This window comes from Hypanus sabinus, chromosome 15 (assembly GCF_030144855.1).
Source record: "Hypanus sabinus isolate sHypSab1 chromosome 15, sHypSab1.hap1, whole genome shotgun sequence".
NCBI classification, from domain to species: domain Eukaryota; kingdom Metazoa; phylum Chordata; class Chondrichthyes; order Myliobatiformes; family Dasyatidae; genus Hypanus; species Hypanus sabinus.
In genome coordinates this window covers 22313027-22335909 of record NC_082720.1, presented here as the reverse complement: position 1 = coordinate 22335909, position 22883 = coordinate 22313027, and the positions used below count along the sequence as shown (strand labels likewise).

Below are 22883 nucleotides of genomic sequence, written 5' to 3'. Positions count from 1 at the left end.
AGTTCTTGAAGTGAGAGAAGCTAGGACATAAAGACTGATTTATTCTATGATTTTGATAAAACAAAATATAAACCAGTATTCAGAAGTTGTGAGATTTCTTTATTTGGCTAGGAGGAAAGTCTATGAAAACTTTTCTAGTTCCTTGCTTCTGTTTTATTGAAGAAGTTATCAGTATTGAGACTTTTCTTTTTCAAGACTGACCTGTATCGACCAAGTTTTACCCAGATGATGTCCTTGTAGTGCGGCTTTTTTCCAGCTTTACAGTCATTACAGTACCATTTTCCTTTAGGCATCTCAATGTTCAGGCACTCACGGTGAAATGCAGCAGGACATGACTCACAGCAGAGCAAGCTGCCACCTGACAATAAACAAATAATTTACAATATAGATATCCAAGCAAGATAAGGTGAAACTATGTTTGGATTAGACTGTACAACTACTCAGCATTGAGTCATATATTTGTCCTGATAGGCTTTATCATAATTTGCACCTCTCTTACTTGTATAAAGACGATCATTAATAGAGTAGATCAAACTCAAGTGTGCCTACTTGCAATCTACCTAACAATGAAAATATTCCTATGAATACATTTTGATATTTTCACAATTTATGTAGTTTTTTCAGATTACTTTATACTTAATGTAGATACCACAAGTTTATCTTGCCTCTAAATTTTTAGATGTAATGATTCTAAATGTGTGGTTTAGAATCAAGTGGGGGGGGGATGTTGGATTAAACTGCATAATTGTTACTTTCTTTGAATTTCTTATGCCGCTTCTATTTCATTTATTATATAATTAGCCATGTATATGCAACTGTTCAGTGTGTTTCCTAGCAGTTACAGTTCTTTGAATTAGGAAAGCAACATAAGGAAAAATATGGCTTCATTGCATACATCAAGCTGTAGTCGAGTCTAGAAAACGAGCAGAGAAAAACTCCAATCTGTGTAAATGGGTCAAAGAGAACATCTATGGGGTATACAACATAATTACCAAAAGATTCCATTGTGAATAGAGTAAGAACATTTACAGTATTTTACTAACAAAAAAGGTATTTGAGGAGTATGAAAGTGTTTCGATATTTGAGGAGGATTAATAATATCAAGAACTATTATCCTTTGACATTTCAAAGTTCAATGTAAATTTATTATCAAAGTACTTCTATGTCATTATATACTACTCCAAGATTGATTTTCTTACAGGCATTCACAACAGAACAACAAAATACAATAGAATACAACAAACAATACTATCTCAAGCATATTCTTGACAGTCAAATTCGTTGAGTCCTCCTAGAGATCATAAAATCACTAGTTTGATCACTATGATGATCACTAGAGATCATAAAAACCCTGAAGTATGTTTCTTAAAAGGAAATTATAGGCTGGGATCGCAGCAATCACAGTTCGGAAGTATATCTAGTAGTTTTATGAGCTACCCAAAAAATGTCACCAGCGCCATCTTGAAAAATACCTACCATTTTAAAATCCACCAGTGCTCATGCCTAGAGGACTGATCTTCAGCAAAAAATTGCTGAATCTTCACTCAATTTAATGTGATCAAATTTTCCAACTTAGTTGCTCAGATATTGCAGTAGTTTGGTACTGCATGAACTCTACGAGTAGTGTTACAATGATAGTGATAATAACACCTCAGGAAATCACGACTTCCATATCTGCATGAGCTCCTTTTTAAATAATTCAGACTATTAATAATACATGCTTAAAAACTTGTTCACCATTTTTCTATGTCTACTCCAGAAAACTATTTGAATAGTAGGAAAATAAAATGGAATTTTAAGAAGAGCGATTCACAAGATAATGAATAAACACAGCTAGTAATACAGAGAACAAAAGGGATGATTTAAGATAATAATGAGAAACACTGAAATAATGACAGCTACCTTTCACTGAATGAATTGCATCTGCTCATCTTAAACCCCAGACTGTTTTCCATGTTGGGGGAAGGATTAGCATTATACCACAATACTTAAATGCACTGAAATTCATAATGTACAAGATGTATCTATGATTCTAACAGAAGTATCAAATTTGTTATATTGATAACATTAGAAAACCCCAAGGGATTTTGACAGGGTAGATATGGAGACTATGTTTTCTCTTGTAGAAAATCTAGATGTGGGAGAGTCATTGCTTTTTTTTAAAAAAAGTTTCCCACCTAAGGCAGGTATCAGATGAAATATTTTCTCAGTCACGAGTCATTTTTTTTCCCTCAAAGTCTCTTTGAAGCAGGATCTTTGAATATTTTTAAGGCAAAGGTAAATAAAACGCAAGGAAATGAAACGTACAATGATAGACAAGCATATAGAGTTGAATTACAATCTGATCAGCAGGTTTGAGTGGTCCCAATTCATACGTTTGTAAACTATCAGATAAGGAATTGTGTCAATTAGCACATGAATAATGAAATAGATCCAAGATATGGAAAAGTAAGCTTAATATGGATAGAAGAGTATCAAAAGTACCAAACATTTATTTCCAGTTTTATCTTACCTTCAGAACACACAAAGCACCAGCTGACATTGACATGGCCATGATGTCTGCAACCCCTCCTTGCAGTAAAGTGGTTAGTACAGATGATACTGTTTGAAGCCAGGACCACACATCCAGCTGCCAGACAATTATCACTAGCATGATAAGCGACAGGACACCGTACACAGCGCATCATTCGACCTGATCATACAAAAACACATGAATAGAATCAATATTAGATAATAGAGTGGATCCTGGTTAATTGGGACACATCGGTACATTTTGGTCCGATTAAGCGGCTGCCCCAATTAGCCAAAATTTCACGGAAATAGTTAAAAAGGTGTAAAAAGGACAAACTACTGTTTAACTGAATATCAAATTTAATACATTTACATAAAATACAGAACAAATTAGAACATACAAAAGTTACTACAGTACTATAAAACTATGTATCAGTTCCTAACAGTTACTGATAGAGGAATCCATCCAGTGTATGCTGCTGAGCAAGGGTGTCCAGGGAGGGGGTAGCACACTCACCTTTGGTCCCCACCAGACACTCAGCTCTCACCTGTCACTCCAAGTAGCTGTTTGCATGTGATAGTGGTCACACCCTGGTACACTGCTTCCAAAAGCAGGCCAAACCAGTTGAGGATAACTGATGGGCCTCATACACTGGTGAAACAGGGACATGGCTGTCCTAGTAGGTAAAGTCAGCTCTGGCGCACTGGGCTGATGAGAAGAACAGTGAGATCCAACGTTCAAGAAGGTGGTTCTGCGATGCTTTGTGGAGAGCGAGAAACATGAGAAGGAACAGAAATAGTCATGGCTATCCACTGTAATCGAGGAAGCCCCCAGTTTGTGACGACTACTTGTACCACTGGGCACGGACTTCCAAGGTCGAGAGAGTGGAACTGTCCAGTGCAATAGCCTTTCCACTTTAAAAACAGGTTTCACTGTCATTATTGACTACGACAGTCAACCAAAATACTGCCATGTTCTTTTGATAAGTAAATAATATTAGTGCAGACACTGAGCGTGGATACTGAACTGCCTTCATATAATGCTTTTGATGACTGCATCGTCCAAATCTTCATTTTCATTGTAACATGTCAATACCGTCAAATTCTTTGTAGTTCCTAACTTGAGGTGAGTATTCATTTCTAGTATCTCCAAGCCTGAATACTTGAAATCGCAGTAGACAAAACAATTCTAAATTGTATGCTGCTTATTTCTTGGCAAAAATCGGTGACAAAAATCACTGCTTATTGAACAGAAACACATGCATCTGATACAATTTAAAAACTGTTCACTCTAAGCATAGTGTAGTTTCTAACGGCCATACAAGTTCCCATGACTAATGCTAGTTAGAAACCAATCAGCAACTACCTCCGGTGCCAATTAACCAGTATAGAGTCCCAAATAAACAAATGGAATCCCAGCTATTTTCTCAACTAGTTTTTGCTCTTTAAGAGTTGTCCCAAATAAGTACCTAGTTAACCGATGGACCAATTGACCGGAGTCCACTGTACCTAATTTTGGCTCATTCTATTTTGATACTGTATATGGCTGTGGCGATACCTTACATAATGTTAATTTGCTCTAATTATAGTATTACAAAGCTATGCACGCATTACTCAACATTTAATACAATGGCAACTTATATTAATACAGTATTGTTATGATAGCCCAAGATTCCAACCTGCCTTCCAGAAACAGTATCTGATAAAGCATGACAGAGTAAAAAAATATATTACTCAGGTTTAACCAATGATTAAAAAATATCTTAACAGTTCAACCTTTAGCCAAGAAATGCAATAAAACAGATCATAGCAGAACCTTTTCACAGTATGAAAGACAATGTTTTTAAATATTAATTTTTCTATAAAATTTATCTTATTTGTAAAGATCATTTTCTCTGTATTGTACCTTTTGTTGCTCTTGGATTGGAAGGGTTGCAGGCATAACAAGATAGACAAACATGGATTGAGCATCTGAATCCTTTGTTCTGCAGTACAGTAGGGGAGTACTTCTTAATGCAGTCCAAGTGATAAAACTTCCCACAGAGTGGCATAAGACATCGCTTCACATCTTTCTCATTTTCTTTACATACAAAGCAAGTATGAATACCTAACAAAAACAAACACAACCATTACTTTTTGAACTAGTATAAGTGAATTTAGAGAGAGGATCATCCAATGACAGATGGTTTCACTTGTGAAGATAATCCTGTATAACAAACGAAATCGGAGCAAGGCAGCTGCGAGTGAACTGTTGATTTTTTGGAGCGAGGTGAGTTTTTTTTTTACAACTGGGGTTAAAGAGAGGCGAGACTGCGCAGGCGCGTGACGTCAGCCAGTAGAGCGTGGAAGTTTTAAAAAGAAGGCCGCCATATCCAGTGGGCAACAGAGTGAGAGGGCTTTGGCTCAACGGGATCAGCTGGTAATGGAATGAGGCAAGTTAGGAAGTATGTATGTGAGGCCAGTTTTCTGTGCTCAGTGTCAGATGCAGCTCCTGAGGGACAGAGTTAGGGAACTGGAGATGCAGCTCCATGACCTTTGTCTGGTCAAGGAGAGTGAGGTGGTGATAGAGGGGAGTTTTAGGCAGTTGTCACACCGGGTCCTCAGGAGACAGACAAGTGGGTCACAGTCAGCAGAGGGAAGGGGAAGAGTCAGGTACTAGAGAGTACCCCTGTGGTTGTACCCCTTGACAGTAAGTACTCCTGTTTGAGTACTATTGGGGGGGGAGAACAGCCTACCTAGGGATGCAGCAGTGGCCGTGCCTCTGGCACAGAGTCTGTCCCTGTGACTCAGAAGGGTAGGGAAGGTAAGAGGAAGGCAGTAGTGATAGGGGACTCTATAGTTAGGGGATCAGACAGGCGATTCTGTGGACGCAGGAAAGAAACTCAGATGGTAGTTTGCCTCCCAGGTGCCAGGGTCTGGGATGTTTCAGATCTCATCCAAGATATCCTACGGTAGAAGGAAGGACAGCCAGAGGTCGTGGTACATATTGGTACCAATGACATGGATAGGAAATGGGAAGAGGTCCTGAAAAAAGACTATAGGGAGTAAGGAAGGAAGTTGAAAAACAGGACCGCAAAGGTAGTAATCTCGGGATTACTGCCTGTGCCACATGACAGTGAGAATAGGAATAGGATGAGAAGGAGGATAAATGCGTGGCTGAGGGATTGGAGCAGGGGGGCAGGGATTCAGATTTCTAGATCATTGGGACCTCTTTTGGGGCAGGTGTAACCTGTACAAAAAGGATGGGTTGCACTTGAATCCCAGGGGGACCAATATCCTGGCGGGGAGGTTTGCTAAGGCTACGGGGAAGAGTTTAAACTAGAATTGTTGGGGGGTGGGAAACGAACTGAAGAGACTGGAAAAGAGTAAGTTAGCTCACAAATAGAGAAAGCTTGTAGACAGTGCGAGAGGGAGGATAGGCAAGTGATAGAGATGGGACATGCTCAGACCAAGGGCTTGAGATGTGTCTATTTTAATGCAAGGAGTGTTGTGAACAAAGCGGATGAGCTTACAGCGTGAATCAATACTTGGAGATATGATGTGGTACAGGACCCCAAGTTATACAAAAACAGATTCAGGAATAGTTATTACCCCTCAACCATCAGGTTCTTGAACCGCAGGGCATACTTCACTCACCCCAACACTGAATTGATCCCATGATCTATGGACTCATTTTTAAGAACTCTACAACTTGTGTTCTTGATGTTCATTGCTTATTTATTTGTATATTTTTTTATTTTTGTACTTGTACAGTTTTCTTTTGCAAATTGGTTGTTTGTCCATCTCTGCCGCGTGCAGTTTTTCACTGATTCTGTTGTGTTTTTCTCTATTTACCTTGAATGCCCACAAGAAAATAAATCACTGGGTTGTATATGGTGACATAATGTATGTACTTTGATAATAAACTGTGTACTTCAAGGTAACAGGGCAGAGACAAGAGACCTAGCAGATAACTTTTTTTTAATAACACAGAGTATAATGAGGGCCTGGAATGAGATGCCAGAGGAAGTGAACAAGGCACGTACAACTGCATCATGTAAGAGACATCTGGATAGGTAAGTGAAGAGGAAGGGCTTGGAAGGTTGTATGATTACGATAAATAGCTCATTTTATAAGCATTCCAATAGCTAAACAAAGTCTTTCCTCAAAGACTTACAAACAATATGGTCTAAGTTCTCGTGATGAACTAACAAATAAATCATTTAATTGTGCAATACACATCATTCCAGGAAGCATCTGATTGAACTTCTCGGAACATCCCAGAAATGATCAATTGTGTATCTTTAAATAAAACTGAATTATAAAATTGAATTTCTATGTGCTTCTCTACTGATGTCTTCATAATAGTGAAGGCCTTCTTTAGGTAAATACTCAGCCTCTCCCTTTGATGATCCCAAAGCCTTAAGGCAGAAAAAAGTATCTAATTTGACTATATGTACAATCTTAAACTTTTATTGCACAGGAAGTGTTATATTTTAATTCTATATTTTACCTGTAGTACATTCACTGCACATAAATTTTCCTTCGGGCATTTTGCTTAAACCTAGGCACGTTAAGTGGAAGGCACCACAGCACTGTCCCTCACAAAGCAGTAGCTCCCCAGGTTTCTCACATAGCTTTAAATAGAGGGAGGAAGACAAGCTGTTAAAATATTTCAGCAGCATTGGAGGTAAATTCCAATAAGTCAAAGTCAGCAATTAATTGTAGATGTATTAAGTGTCAGAGTTTAGCAGTTCAATCTTAAGTCATTTAATAGAACCTTTCTTTATCAATCTTTTTTATTGAGTTTCGAGTATATAAACATAACAATGATAATGATACAAAGAGATCGGGATTATATTAATGGCAAACACAAGGAAATCTGCAGATGCTGGAAACTCAAGCAACACACACAAAAATGCTGGTGGAACACAGCAGGCCAGACAGCATCTATAGGGAGAAGCACTGTTGACGTTTCAGGCCGAGACCCTTCGTCAGGACTAAATGAAAGAGATTTGAAAGTTGCAGGGGGAGCAGAAAATGCGAAATGATAGGAGAAGACCGGAGGGGGTGGGGTGAAGCTGAGAGCCAGAAAGCTGATTGGCAAAAGGGATACAGAGCTAGAGAAGGGTAAGGATCACTTCTCTACCTTCCGTTAATGCCCCTCCTTCCCGTCTTACCCCATCCCTGATATATTTAGTTTTCCCCCCTCCTTTTTTCTTCTTTCTCTCTCTGCCCATCACTCTTCCTGTTCTCCATCTCCCTCTAGTGTTCCCATCCCCCTTTCTTTCTCCCTAGGCATCCCGTCCCATGATCCTTTCCCTTCTCCAGCTCTGTATCCCTTTTGCCTATCACCTTTCTGGTTCTCAGCTTCACCCCACCCCCTCCGGTCTTCTATCCTTTCGCATTTCCCCTCCCCCTCCTACTTTCAAATCTCTTACTATCTTTCCTTTCAGTCAGTCCTGACGAAGGGTCTCGGCCCAAAACGTCGACAGTGCTTCTCCCTGTAGATGCTGCCTGGCCTGCTGTGTTCCACCAGCATTTTGTGTGTGTTGCTGGGATTATATTAATAATGGTTAATGTATACAGAAACAGACTCTGAGTAACATGTGTAATCTAAGCCTGCCAATCTCTTAGTAACTAAACGTGAAAAAGATTCAAAGAAAAAACTTAATTCCTTTTATATAACCTATTAATCAAAAATTCCAATAATGCTATTTCAGAAACAAAGATTGAAGTCAAAATGTCTAAGCATTTAAAATGTCAAAATATAGGATGGGAAAGGATGAGTAATTGTCTGAGTTTTGTTCTAATATTCTGGATAGAAAGCAATATAATTAGGAGATTGTGAAAACAGTTTATGAGAATTTATAAGCATGGAACTCCGTGTATTTTGAAGAATGACAACGCAACAGAATTCTTAATAAATCACGAGAATTCCAGAACACAAGTCTAACAAAGTGCAAACATAATTGGATAAAGCCATTTAAAAGAACTGTTTGACCTCCACAAAAATGTACTGAATCTAAACCACTTACAATTTCAGTAGAATGACAGCAAGGAAGGAATCAAAAGCCAGGTAACTTAATAAAAGCAGTTAGGAGACCAGTTCAATGTAAGATACAGAAGGACGGAAGCAAACCTTCATATAGTTCAACTTCATACATTTACAAATTTAAGATCAGGAGCAGAATCAGGCCATTCAGCTCGTCGAGTTTGCTTCGCTATTTCATTATAGCTGATCCATTTTCACTTTCAAACCCATTCTCCTGGACGTCACGTGATGACGTAGGATTGAGACGTGGGAATCCAGCTTTCCCGTAAAAAAATCAGTAAATTAGTGTTTAAGTGAAGAAAAGTTAGTAAACACTTTCTAAAAGTTACTTATAAACTACTCCGGATTGTTTCAAACTATGTCTCATAAACAGTAGCAGAAGAAAACTATTACCATATAACCATAAAGCAATCACAGCACGGAAACAGGCCATCTCGGCCCTCCTAGTCCATGCCGAACTCTTAATCTCACCTAGTCCCACCTACCCACACTCAGCCCATAACCCTCCACTCCTTTCCTGTCCATATACCTATCCAATTTTACCTTAAATGACACAACTGAACTGGCCTCTACTACTTCTACAGGAAGCTCATTCCACACAACTATCACTCTCCGAGTAAAGAAATACCCCCTTGTGTTTCCCTTAAACTTTTGCCCCCTAACTCTCAAATCATGTCCTCTCGTTTGAATCTCCCCTACTCTCAATGGAAACAGCCTATTCACGTCAACTCTATCTATCCCTCTCAAAATTTTAAATACCCTGAAGACAACACAAGTTGGAACAGAATCAAGGTGCGCTGCTACGAAAGAACTGCGGGCTCAAGTACATCTTACCTCCAGCGATACAGAACAGGATACTGCGGCAACATCAACCATTTCTAAAGAAAAAGACCAACAAGAATTGCGCAAACGTGAAGGAAGGAGCATGCACAAACGCAAGCAACCTGAACTACAAATCCCAGTTACGACTGAAACTGGAAGTGAAAGTGAATCTGAGGTAGATTCAGATTCTCTGGATAAATTAGACGAAGATGGAGGTAAAAGTTTTTCTGGAAATATAGGAAAAACTTTGATGCAAATAATGCATAAATTAAAAAAATTTAAACGCATTAAAAGCAATAAAAAAGATGAAAAATATGAAGATTATGTTTGACAAAATGGTAAAAAGACAGGACAAAATGGATAAGAGAATTACAGACTTGGAAGTAACAACGGAAGACATTGTTGAAAGAATAAACAAAATGGAAGATAATATCTCTGCCTGGACATCAGAAAGAAAAGAGTTGTTGGAAAAAGTGGATATGCTTGAAAATTTTAGCAGACAAAACAGTATTGATTGTTGGACTTAAAGAAGATATAGAAGGAGAAAATCCAATAAATTTTTTTCAAAAATGGATCCCAGAAAACTTGGAAATGGACGAAGGAACTCTCTTAATTGAAATTGAAAGGGCTCATAGAGCCTTACGATCAAGACCTCAAGTTGATCAAAACACAATCAATTTTGATAAAATGCTTAAGATATCAAGATAAAGAAAAGATCCTGAAGGCAGCTGCCCAATGTGCCAGAAAGAGAAACGGGCCTTTGATGATAGAAGGGAAAGCAGTTCTTTTCTATCCTGATATAAGTTATAGCCTTTTGAAGAGAAAGAAGGAATTTAACCCAGCGAAAAAAGTTTTATGGGAAAAGGGTTATAAATACATAATACGTCACCCGGCAACACTGATAATTTTTTTGGAGGATGGAAAAAGATGATTTTTTACTGATTAGAGACGTGGAAGAGTTTGCACAAAAACTCCCAAATATTCGCGAACTACACACAAAGATTTCAAAGCGAAACGGATTAAAGATGAAGACGGACAGTAAATGGAATTGATGGACATTTAAGGACAGAAGAATATTTAAATATATTCTTAATTATATGATACAGGGGGAGAAAGGTAAAAATCTGAGAAATATTAATTGAGAGTAGTGATTTTTTTTTCTTCTTCTCACATATATACTTTTTTATGTTGCGGGGGAGCTTCGGATCGATTGCTGCAGGACTCACGTGTGTAATCATGGCGATTGCCATGACCCATACAACACAGGGGTAATGTTGTAATTTTTTTTAATCCACAACGTTAGTAGGGGGGTATTTTGTTTTTTTTCTTTATAATCCATTTTTCTTCTATGTTTCTTTCTTTGCCTGGATGATCGGTGGGGACACACATAGCAACACGGAGAATTTTAAAAAGACTCCCCAAGGTACCACGAAAGTTGAAAGATTAGGTATTATTATAGATTGGAGTAACCCAATTAAAAACAATGACTAATTTACTGAATTTTTTTTAAGTTTTAATGTGAATGGGCTTAATAGACCGGTGAAAAGAAAAAGTATTTTAACATACATTAAGAAAATGAAAATGGATATAGTTAAGAAAATGAAAATAGATGTAGCTTTTTTTTTACAAGAAACACACTTAACAGAGATAGAACATCAGAAATTAAAAAGAGATTGGGTTGGAAATGTTATTGGGGCTTCATTTAACTCAAAGGTGAGAGGAGTTACAATTTTGGTTAATAAAACTTTACCAATTAAAATACAAAGTGTATTAATTGATTCGGTGGGGAGATATGTAGTGATACATTGTCAATTTTTTTCAGAACTATGGACTCTTATGAATATTTATGCACCAAATGAAAATGTTGTAAAATTTATGAGATCTTTTTGAATTTGGCTGACGCACATGCCAAATTATTATAGGTGGAGATTTTAACTTTTGTCTAGATCCAGTTTTAGATAGATCAACAAGGGTTGTTACAAAATCAAAAGTAGCAAAATTAACTTTATCATTGATGAAAGATTTAAATTTGATTGATATATGGAGAAGAATTAACTCAAAAGAAAGACATTATTCATTTTATTCAAATAGATATAAAACTTATTCAAGGATAGATTTTTTTCCTATTAACAACGAATATTCAAGACAGAGTGAAAAATATGGAATATAAAGCAAGAATATTGTCAGATCATTCTCCTTTGGTAATGACAATGATAGATAAAGAGGAATCGATTTATAGATGGAGATGTAATTCAATATTATTAAAACGTCAAGATGTTTGTGGTTTTATGAAAATGAAGATTCAGTTTATTTTAGATACAAATTCACATTCAGTTGATGATAAATTTATATTGTGGGAAGCAATGAAGGCATATTTGAGAGGCCAGATAATAAGTTACAGCTCTAAAATTAAGAAGGAATATATGATAGAAATAGATCAATTGGAAAAAGAGATTACAAAATTAGAAAAAGAATCTCAAAGATATATGACAGAAGAAAAACGAAGACAACTTGTTAACAAGAAGTTACAATACAATACACTGCAGACATATTGAACAGTAAAAGCAATTATGAGAACTAAACAGAGATATTATGAACTAGGTGAAAGATCACATAAGGTTCTGGCTTGGCAGTTAAAAACAGACCAGACTTCTAAAACAATAAATGCAATCAGAACAAGAGTAAATAAAATTACTTACAAACCTTTAGAAATTAATCAAACTTTTAAGAATTTTTATTGCGAACTGTATCAATCAGAATCACAAAATAATAATGTCAAGATAGAAAGGTTTTTAATCACAAATAACTCTTCCATAATTGAATTCTGAAGAACAGAAGGGATTAGATATGCCTTTTACATTAAAGGAGGTCAAAGAAGCTCTAGGATCACTTCAAAGTAATAAATCCACAGGAGAAGATGGTTTTCCGCTGTATTTTACAAAAAGTTTAAAGATTTACTAATTCCTCCTTTCATGGAGTTAATACATCAAGTGGAAAGAATGCATAAACTTCCAGAATCTTTTCCGACAGCTATCCTAATAGTATTGCCAAAAAAGATAGAGATCTTTTAAAGTCAACATCATATAGACCTATTTCTTTGTTAAACACTGACTATAAAATAATAGCAAAACTTTTATCTAGCAGATTGTCTAAATACTTACCAAAATTAATACATATGGATCCAAAAGGATTTATCAAAACAGACAAATTGACAGATAATGTAACCCAGTTACTTCGCATAATTCATTTGGCACAAAAGAGGGAGGAAATGAGTGTGGCAGTTGCTTTAGATGCAGAAAAAGCATTTGATAGATTGGAATGGGATTTTTTATTTAAGGTATTGGAAAAATATGGATTAGGAGTATCCTTTATAAAATGAATTAAAACCTTAAATACTAATCCCAAAGCTAAAGTAGTGACAAATGGTCAAATTTCAACACCATTTCACTTAACAAGGCCAACTAGGCAAGGTTGTCCATTATCACCTGCTTTATTTGTGTTGGCAATAGAACCATTAGCTGAATTAATTAGAATGGACCCAGATATTAAGGGTTTCAGAGTTAACCAGGATGAATATAAGATTAACTTATTTGCTGACGATGTTCTGCTTTATTTAACAAACCCATTGTACTCGCTGCGTAAATTATCTTCTAGATTGGAAGCATATGGGAAAATATCAGGCTACAAAATAAATTGGGATAAAAGTGAAATTCTACCTCTCACTAAAGGAGATTATAGTCAATGTCGATTAATAACTCAATTTAGATGGCTGATAAATGGTATAAAATATTTAGGAATAAGAGTTGATAATGATATAAAGAACATATAAATTAAATTATTTACCATTATTGAAAAAAAATTAAGAAGATCTTGATAAATGGATGATATTACCAATAACATTAGTAGGTAGAGTAAATGCTGTAAAAATGAATATATTCCCCAGATTACAATACTTATTCCAATCACTACCAATACAACTACCCCAGAAGTTTTTTCAAGAGTTAAATAAAATATATGAGGAAGTTCCTTTGGAAAGGTAAGATGTCAAGAATATCGTTGGAAAAATTGACATGGAAGTTTGATCCAGGAGGGTTACAACTTCCAAACTTTAAGAATTATTATAAAGCAAATCAACTTAGATTTATTGCATCTTCTGCATGGATTAGAATAGAACTAAATAAAATAGGAGAAAATACACCAGAAGATTTTATATATAAATGGGAATCTAAATGGATATGGGAAAAGAAAAAATCTCCTATAATAAAACATTTGATTGATCTATGGAATAAAATAAATGTTGATGATGAGATAAGGAAATCTTTATTAGCAAAGAGATCTTTAATTCAAAATAAACTTATTCCTTTTACAATGGATAATCAACTTTTATACAACTGGTTTCAAGAAGGGATTAGATATATAGGAGATTGTTTTGAAGGAGATATATTAATGTCATTTGATCAATTAAAGAATAAATACAAAATATCAAACAACACTCTTCTTTGTTATTTCCATTTAAGGGCTTATTTAAGAGAAAAATTGGGTCAAACAATGTTATTACTGAAATCTAATGAAATAGAAACTTTAATTCAAAAAGGAAAAATTTAAAAATTTATTTCTTGTATGTATAGTTTGATTCAAAAACAGGCAATTAAACAAGGAATCCATAAGCCAAGACAAAAATGGGAAACTGACTTGTATATTAAAATTGAAGAATATTGAATTGAAGAGTTGAAGAAGAACTAGTTGTTCAAGACTATGTCTTGATAGCATGACAAATACAACAAATGTCTGGTTAAGATTAGTGCAATATAATTTTTTTAATATGTAATATAATATTACACCACAAAAAATAAATAAACCCAAATTTATCTGATCAATGTTTCCGATGTAATCAAGAAATTGGTACTTTTTTTAAATTCTACTTGGTCTTGTTCTAAAATTCAACCTTTTTGGTCAAATTTAAGAGTTTTACTGGAACAAATTATTGGAACACAACTTCCACATAACCCAACATTATTTTTATTAGGTGATATTGAAGGGATAAAACCGAAACCCGAATTGAATAAACATCAGAAAGAATTCATAAAAATTGCATTGGCAGTAGCCAAAAAGGCTAGGAAATCGGATTCATACTTAAGTATAGATCGTTGGAAGAACAAAATTTCCAGCTGTATTCCACTTGAAAAAATTACTCATAATTTAAGAGATTAATATGAAACATCTCTGAAAATTTGGCGCCCTTATTTACAAAAGACAGGATTAAATATATAGGTGCTCCGAAGATAAAATAATTGGTTATTTGGGGAAAGAAATACATATATATACTAAAGCTATTATGAACTCCATGGAGCATGTGGGGATCTTCCGATATCCAGGCATTCTTTCTTTCTTTCTTCCTTCCTTCTTTCTTTTTCTTTACTTCTATAGGGATATGTTAAGGGGCAGGGGTTAAGAGGAGGGGGAAAGGGTTGATTTTTTTTTTCTTCTTTCCGTAATCATTTGAAAACTCAATTAAAAAAATTTTTAAGACTCATTCTCCTGCCTTCTCCCTGTACACTTTCACACCCTGACTAATCAAGAACCTATCAACCTGCGCCTTAAATACACCCAATAAACTGGCCTCCAAAGGCAAAAGAAATTCCTTTAGATCTCTGCTCTGAATGGATGTCCCTCTATTCTGAGGCTGCATCAACGACTCCACCAAAGGAAACATTCTCTTCACATCCAATCTACTTAAGCCTCTCAACATTTGATAGGTTTTCATGAAATCCCCCCCTCCTTCATTCTTTTAAATTCCAACAAGGACAGGACCAGTCATCAAAAGCTTTTCATACGATAAACCTTTCATTCCTGTTGACTTCCTTTGAACCCTCTCCAATGTCAGCACATTCTTTCTTTAAAAAAAGGGATCCAAAACTGCTCACCAGTACCTTAAAAAACCTCAGTATTACATCTTTGCCTTTATGTTATACCCCTCTTGAAATGAATGCTAACACTGAATTTGCCTTCCAATTCAATCTGAAAATTAACCTTCTTTAAGAATCCTGCATGAGGATTCTCCAGATAATTTGCACCTCAGATTTTTTGCATTTTCTCTGTTTAGAAAATAAGACTTTGCTTTTATTCCTTCCACCAAAATGCATGACCATACACATACTGACACTGTGTTCTTTCTGTGACTTTGTCCATTTTCTTATTCTGACAGAGTCTTTCTGCAGCCTCCCTGCTTCTACAACACAAGCAGCCCCCTCACCTATCATCCACAATCTCGTTCACAAAGCCATCAATTTCACCATCAGTTCTAACATGACCCCTGAATTGACAATGGCTGCTGGTGATCAGAACACCACTAGTCACTGGCAACTAATCAGACAAGGCCCCCTTTATTCCCACTTTTTGCCTCCTAATCACTCAATGGTCTATCCATTTTTCTTTCTTTCTTGTAATACCATAGGCTCTTATTTGGTTAAGCAACCTCATATGCATTATCTTGTCAAAGGCCATCTAAAAATCCAACTACACAACATCCATCAATTTTCCTATGTCTATCCTGGTTGTTATTTCCTCAAATAATTCCAACAGATTTATCAAGCAAGATTTTCCATTGCAGAAACCATGCTGACTTTGGCTTATTTTATCATGTGCCGCTAAGTACCCCAAAACCAATTGATTCCAACATCTTCCCTACCACTGAGGTCAGGCTAACTGGCCTATAATTTCCTTTTTTCTGCCACCCACCCCCCACCCCAAACTTCATGAACTATTCCAGCGATTCTTATAAAAATTATTACTAACACCTCCACAATCTCTTCAGCTACCTCTTTCAGAACCCTGGAATGTAGTCCATCTGGTCCAGGTGACTTATCCAGCTTTAGACCTTTCAGTTTTCCAAACACCTTCTCCCTAGCGATAGCAACTGCCTCGAAACACTCAAACTTCTGGTATGCTGCTAGTATCTTCCCCAGTGAAGACTGATACAGTTCAACTGTCATTTCCTTGTCCCCTATTACTACCTCTCCAGCAGTCCAATATCTACTCTCACCTCTCTTTACTCTATACATCTGGGGAAAATACTTTTGGTATCCTCTAAATGCTGAAGTTTTGTTTTAGGTTAAAATTGTCTAATAGACAATAGAAGAGTGGAAGTTTCAAGTCTATAAACATTCAGAAATAGCTACAGAGAGGGAGTCTCTCAAAGGTCAACAGTTTGTAGATTTTAGTTGGTGTTTTGAGTGCCGAGGAATAGGGAGGATGGAAAATCATTAGATATTAGAGGATGTTGTTGAAGTTCAAAAAAATTTGGTGAGAACCTAAGTAATTAGGTAATTGTAAAAAAAAAGGCAACTAAAGAAGATTAACTAATTGCAGTATCAAATCCCAAGGTACAATGCAATGAATTCCAAGGTTGCAGGGGTTTATGTAATTATAATCTGTCTGGTTTGCTTTATAAGTAGCAGTATCACTTCAGAACTCATATTCCCCAGAAACTTAAAGACTTGGCTCTACAGATCCCAACGATCTAGACTAGAACTTCATTGCAGTACTGAAAGTTCTGCATGAGAATGAGGTACTGTGAATTGATTATTTAGCTCATAGATTCTGTGATAACAATTAATTGAACAATGGTTGATTTATACCTGTCATTAATAACATCCTTTTGAAAATTTGACCAGATAAAAAGTTATCTAACTCAATTCTGAAAGTATCAAATAGTCCTTACCCACTACATTTGAATAGAAAAATGCCCCTTCACATTTTGAGTTTGAAAATGTGTTCTTTAATTTCACACCTGGAACAGCTTTAACATTAAAATTCTGGGTAACTTTCTTTCTAGTTATACAAACTAGCTTCATTAAGCAAGCCTATGCATCTTGCTGACATTGTTGAAGATTTTAGAACCAAGCACTCCCCACCCCCCCCCCCCCCTAACATTTCAGGAGGCTATAAAGGAACTTTGAAGGTCATGCTGTCTATAAATTAAGTTTATTTTCTATAAAACAATTATGAACTTACTTCAAAAAACTATTTAAGAGACTAGTCCACCCAAAGCTCATACAGCAGAATATTGCAAAAGCTCAATTACCAGCACTTGACTAACAACATTTCAGCAACCAGTGCTTCTGAGCCAACATGAGGTTAGCGCAGATGAAGCTGCTGGCTAACACTAGTTTAAATGACCACATTCATGTCAGCAAATCCCAATTAACAGAACTATTTTTTGTATAAGCGCTTCTCTGTAAATGTTTTAATCCATCACAGCAATAAATCCTGGTGGCACAAAACTGAAGTGTATTGTAAATCCCAGCCATTGAAATAAGCAGATAAAAAGATACATGCCAAGCCAGAAGAAGTGGATATGATTTTGACTACTTCCAGAATGGCCGAGTAGAATATTTCTGAAATTGAAAACTTGTTTAAGGTACAATGTTATCTCTCATAATGGAGTGAAGCTGACTGATGCTCAGAGTACAGTACATTATTTACCATAATATGCTTCAGTTTGCATTTTGTGTCTCTTTCAGATTCTATGCTTGCTACTCCACCTCCTACATTTACGTCACACAAAATAATGGAAACAATCACTAATAATCCAAGTTACTCATTTTGTGAATACTTAGCTAAGATTCAGGATTTTGATTCATAGCAGTTATGTTTATGGAAGAATATCTGTGCTAAATAAATAAATTCTACAAATTTATGCAATGAGTTCTGAACAAATTTATTGATAATTTGCCAAAAGTGCCACATCTAGCAATTTATGAGAAGGTTTATAATAGATATATATCCCTCAATGTCTTGTAAACATAAAGTTAAAGGAAAAAAATGATTGGTAACTTGTATAAGAACATAACGCAAGCTCTATCAGTTAATAAGCCGACTTTCCAATTTCAGTTATGAGAAAAACCAATCTAATAGTTCTGTTGCAGTATCTAAAGAACCACAATTTATAATGATCAAACTAACACTATATTCTAAAGAGACCTAGACACACCATATTCACAATTACTATCATTTAGCCACATGAATCCCAGCTCGCTTAAGAACGAGGAAATCAAGAATCTGCTGAAAAGCCTATTGCCATTTTGTGGCTGAAGTTCCCCAGCATTTCAATTCAAGGGAATCTGGCACGGCTCACTTATACATTGCAACTGTAAAGTAGCAAAAGTATCAGATGCTTTACAGAACATTTTGAACCAATTAAAAATAAGAATTCTCAGATATGAAAAGACAAAGCAGTGTTTAACACTTAAATACAATTATTAAATAAAAATAGTTTTGCTTCAGGGCCAAATATGTAGTTTGACAACAGTTACGGTTGATAATCCTGACAACTTAAAAATCATATAGCTAATGTTACTCAGCATGAGATTGCCAGGGTACTTTACAACTGGGTTATTTCATAAATAAATTCATGTCTGTTCAAGAGACTTTATTTTGACTGCTGTGGAAAAGATTGTAAAAGAAAACCAACCTGATGAGATGTGCTAATTCACTGACTCCACACTTCAGTTTGAAAAAAACAACACTACACAATAAGTATCTTATTAAGCCTGCAAAATCTGAGATAATATTTGAATAGTACAGTAAGTGGTCCTCACTTAGCTTTTGTCTTAACGCACTGAGCATTATACGAATACTTTCTGACTTATTTTCACCTTACTAACTGGGTTAGAAGTGATAATGCAGCTACAGTGCCAATAAGTATTCACCCCACCCCCACAGAAGTTTTCACAATTTATTGTTTTACAACACTGAATCACAGTGGATTTAACTTAGCTTTTTTTTTTGACACTGATCACCAGAAAAACTTCCATGTCAAAATGAAATCACATATCTAAAAAGGGATCAAAATTAATTACAAACATAAAACACAAATTAACTGATAAACATTCACCTCTCTGCAAGTCGGTATTTAGTAGATGCACCTTCTGGCAGCAGGTACAGCCTTGAGCTGAGTGGATAGGTCTCTTGTCAGCTTTGCAAATCTGGACACCACAATTTTTACCTATTCTTTACAAAACTGCTCAAGCTTTGTCAGATTGCATGGGGAGCACGGCTGAACAGCCCTTTTCATGTCCAGCCACAAATTCTCAATTGGTTTGAGGTCTAGTGTGACTCAACCACACTAGAACATTATTTTTGTTGTATTTAAGCCATTCCTGTGCATCTTTGACTTTATGCTTGGGGTCATTTCTTGCAAGTCACAATTCTTTTGCAGACTGCATCAGGTTTTCGTCCAGGATTTCCCTGTATTAATTTTACGCTCTACGTTCACAATCTTTCCAGTGCCTGCTACAGTGAAGCATCCCCATAGCATGATGCAGCCACAACCATGCTTCTTAGTACGGATGGTATATTTTTGATGATGTGCAGTGTTTGGCTTACATCAAACAAAACATTTAGTTTGATTGCCAAAACGCTCAATTTTGGTTTCATCAGATCATAGAAACTTCTTCCAGTTGACTTCAGAGTCTCCCACAAATGCTTCTGGCAAACTCTAGCCAAAATTTCATAAGTTTGTTTTCCAACAGCAGCTTTCTCTTTGCAACTCTCCCATCTCAACCACTGAAGCTTGTAATTCCTCCAGAATTGTCATAGGACTCTTGGCAGCCTCCCTCACTAGCCCCCTTCTTGCATGGTGACTCAGTTTTTGAGGATGGCCTGTTCTAGGTAGATTTACAGCTGTGCCATATTCTTTCCATTTCTTGAAGTTTGACTCAACTGTACTCCAAGGGATACAGACATACTTTTTTTGATCCAGAGGGAAATTGGGTTTCATTACAGCCACACCAACCAAGAATAGTGAAAAAATATAGCAATATCAAACCATAAAAAATTAAATAATAAGTTAATCATGCCAAGTGGAAATAAGTCCACAACCAGCCTATTAGCACAGGGTGTCTGACACTCTGAGGAAGGAGCTGTAAAGTTTGATGGCCACAGGTAGGAATGACTTCCTATGATGCTCAGTGTTACATCTTGGTGGAATGAGTCTCTGGCTGAATGTACTCCTGTGCCTAACCAGTACATTATGGAGTGGATGGGAGTCATTGTCCAAGATGGCATACAACTTGGACAACATCCTCTTTTCAGACACCACCATCAGAGAGTCCAGTTCCACCCCCACAACATCACTGGCCTTATGAATAAGTTTGTTGATTCTGTTGGTGCCGGGAGGGGTGGAGTTTCAAGATGGCGACGTAAACATCTGCCTTTAGGCGCTCTTCATTTTTTCAACTATAATCACCCCTTAATTAAATTTTTTCGAATTTAATCACATGGGTTGATACTTTTGATTAACTTTTTCTTCCTAAAATAACATTTGATCTAATCTCGACAAACTTAAAATGGCTACAAGCAAGAAATCGTCTAAGGAACCTGTATCCATTGACGCAATCTCTGCTCTTTTGGACGCTAAACTGGATATTAAACTGTCGAGTCTGGAAGGCAGATTGGATGGTAGATTGGGAAGCAGACTGACAAGTTTGGAAAATAAGCTTACCAGGAAAATATCCGAACTTGAAGAAGCTGATAGATCGTTTGAAATTAAACTTCAATCGCAGGCATCGGACATTCAGCGGCATGAAGATAAGATCGCGACTCTTGAAAAATCCATTTGTGCAAAAGTTCGTACAATTGAAGCGTTGGAGAAGAAGGTAGAGTCGAATGCTAAAACTATGGATCAGTATAAGTTTAAAATTACTGATCTCGAAAATCGATCTCGTAGACAGAATTTGCGTATCATCGGGTTCCCCGAAAAAGTTGAGTCCGGTGATTTAACTGAATTTTTCTCTAATTTACTATGGGAAACTTTCAGTGCTGAAGGTTTGCAAGCTAAACCTGTTATCGATCGTGTTCACAGAGTTGCGAGATTTTCGGCTCTGTCTGATAAACCACGAGCGGTGATTGTTCGCCTTCATTATCCTCGGGAGAAAGAGCTTTTAATTCGATTAGCTCGTAAAAAAGGCATGATTTCTTATAACACCAATTCATTTCGAATTGTTGAAGATTATTCTTTTGAAGTAATGAAATCAAGAATCGCTTTTAAACCAGTGATGGCAGAGATTTATTCGATTGGCCTTAAACAAGCTTTAATGTATCCAGCGAAGCTCAGAATTACGTTAAACGACAACAGTCAGCAATTTTTCAAAACACCGGAAGAAGCGAAGAAACTTGTTGAAGAATATAGATCTTCTAGTGCAACTTGAACTTTGTGTCATGTTGAAGATTCCTCGGAGAGAGGGTGCCATCTCATTTTAAGTAACCTACGAAGTTGGGTTATAACTTTCTATCCCGTTCCACGGGTCTGGCTCTTATTTTTCATTATTATCACTATTTTATGGATGCTTTTTTAACTTTTACAATATTTTTTAATTCTTTTTTCTGTTTTAGATATATACATCTATATCTTGTAATAATCATTTATTTTTTTCAAGATGTCGTTTCTTCTTCCCATAAGACTCTGCTTTTTATAAACATTTATTTGTTTGCCTGTACTTAGAAATGGGACGAATGTTTTGAATTTTTTTTTAGTTTTTTTTATATATATTGTAGTGTTTATTGAATCTTTTTTGATCCTATTTTGGTATTTTTTTACTATTAAACTTTTTTAATAGATTGTTGAATCTACATTCATATTTTGTAAGATGGCTTTTTCAAAATGTCGTTTCTTCTTCCCATAAGTCTTTGCTTTTGAAACGTCATCTTTCTTGCATTTATATATGAAATTTTTTTAAAGGTATATTACACTTAAATTTTGATGTTTATTTTTTTTGTTAAAGATTGTTTGTTTTATTATATTAGTTTTTTTCATTCTGATTGACATATATTTTCTTTTTGCAACCCTATATTTAAATATGGGTGTTACATAGTTTTTCTTTAAAAAACTTTTTATGGAGCTGCCATCTTGAAATGGGGGTAAGGTTAGTGTTAGATTATGCGCCTGCCGCTTGGCTTTTCTTCGAAGGGTGGGGGGAGGGGGTGGGGATCTTTTTTCACGCTTTTGCGTTTTTTTCTGCTTTTAGTTTATGGGCCAACTTTAAATTATTAATATTGTTGAGGTGTCATGTTCTCCGGTTGCTCCTGAATCTATTTTCCTTTTTCCTAAATTATGGGTTATGTGTCTTTTTAACCTATTATGATATACACAACTAATATTGGCATGATGGATAAATCTATTAATTTTATCTCTTGGAATACTAATGGTTTAAATCATCCGATTAAACGTAAAAAAATATTTAAGGTATTCCATAGATTGAATGCTAATATTATTTTTGCACAGGAAACCCATATTAGGAGGGAGGATAATCAACGTTTTTTTAGTTTCTGGAAGGGTCAACAATTTCATTCGAATTGTACCGCTAAAATTAGGGGTGTGTCTATTTTTATAGACCCCTCAATTTTGTTTATACATCACGAAATTATTTCTGATCCGCAGGGCAGATTTTTGTTGATAACTGGTTCACTTTTCAATCGGAAAGTGGTTCTAGTTAATATTTATGCCCCAAATTTTGAC

General features: G+C 35.9%; 1 protein-coding gene across 5 annotated transcripts in view; it reads right to left on the bottom strand.

Moving 5' to 3' along the window:
- Window positions 1–22883, bottom strand: part of LOC132405366 (histone-lysine N-methyltransferase NSD2-like) — a 215892-nt gene that overhangs the window by 47494 nt on the left and 145515 nt on the right. For all 5 annotated transcript variants that reach the window (XM_059990117.1, XM_059990116.1, XM_059990115.1 and 2 more), the window contains 4 exons: window positions 7004–7127; window positions 4418–4618; window positions 2513–2692; window positions 202–358 (listed from right to left, as the gene is read on the bottom strand). In XM_059990117.1, coding sequence (XP_059846100.1) covers window positions 202–358; window positions 2513–2692; window positions 4418–4618; window positions 7004–7127 — 662 coding nt within the window. The remainder of the gene's footprint in view (window positions 1–201; window positions 359–2512; window positions 2693–4417; window positions 4619–7003; window positions 7128–22883) is intronic.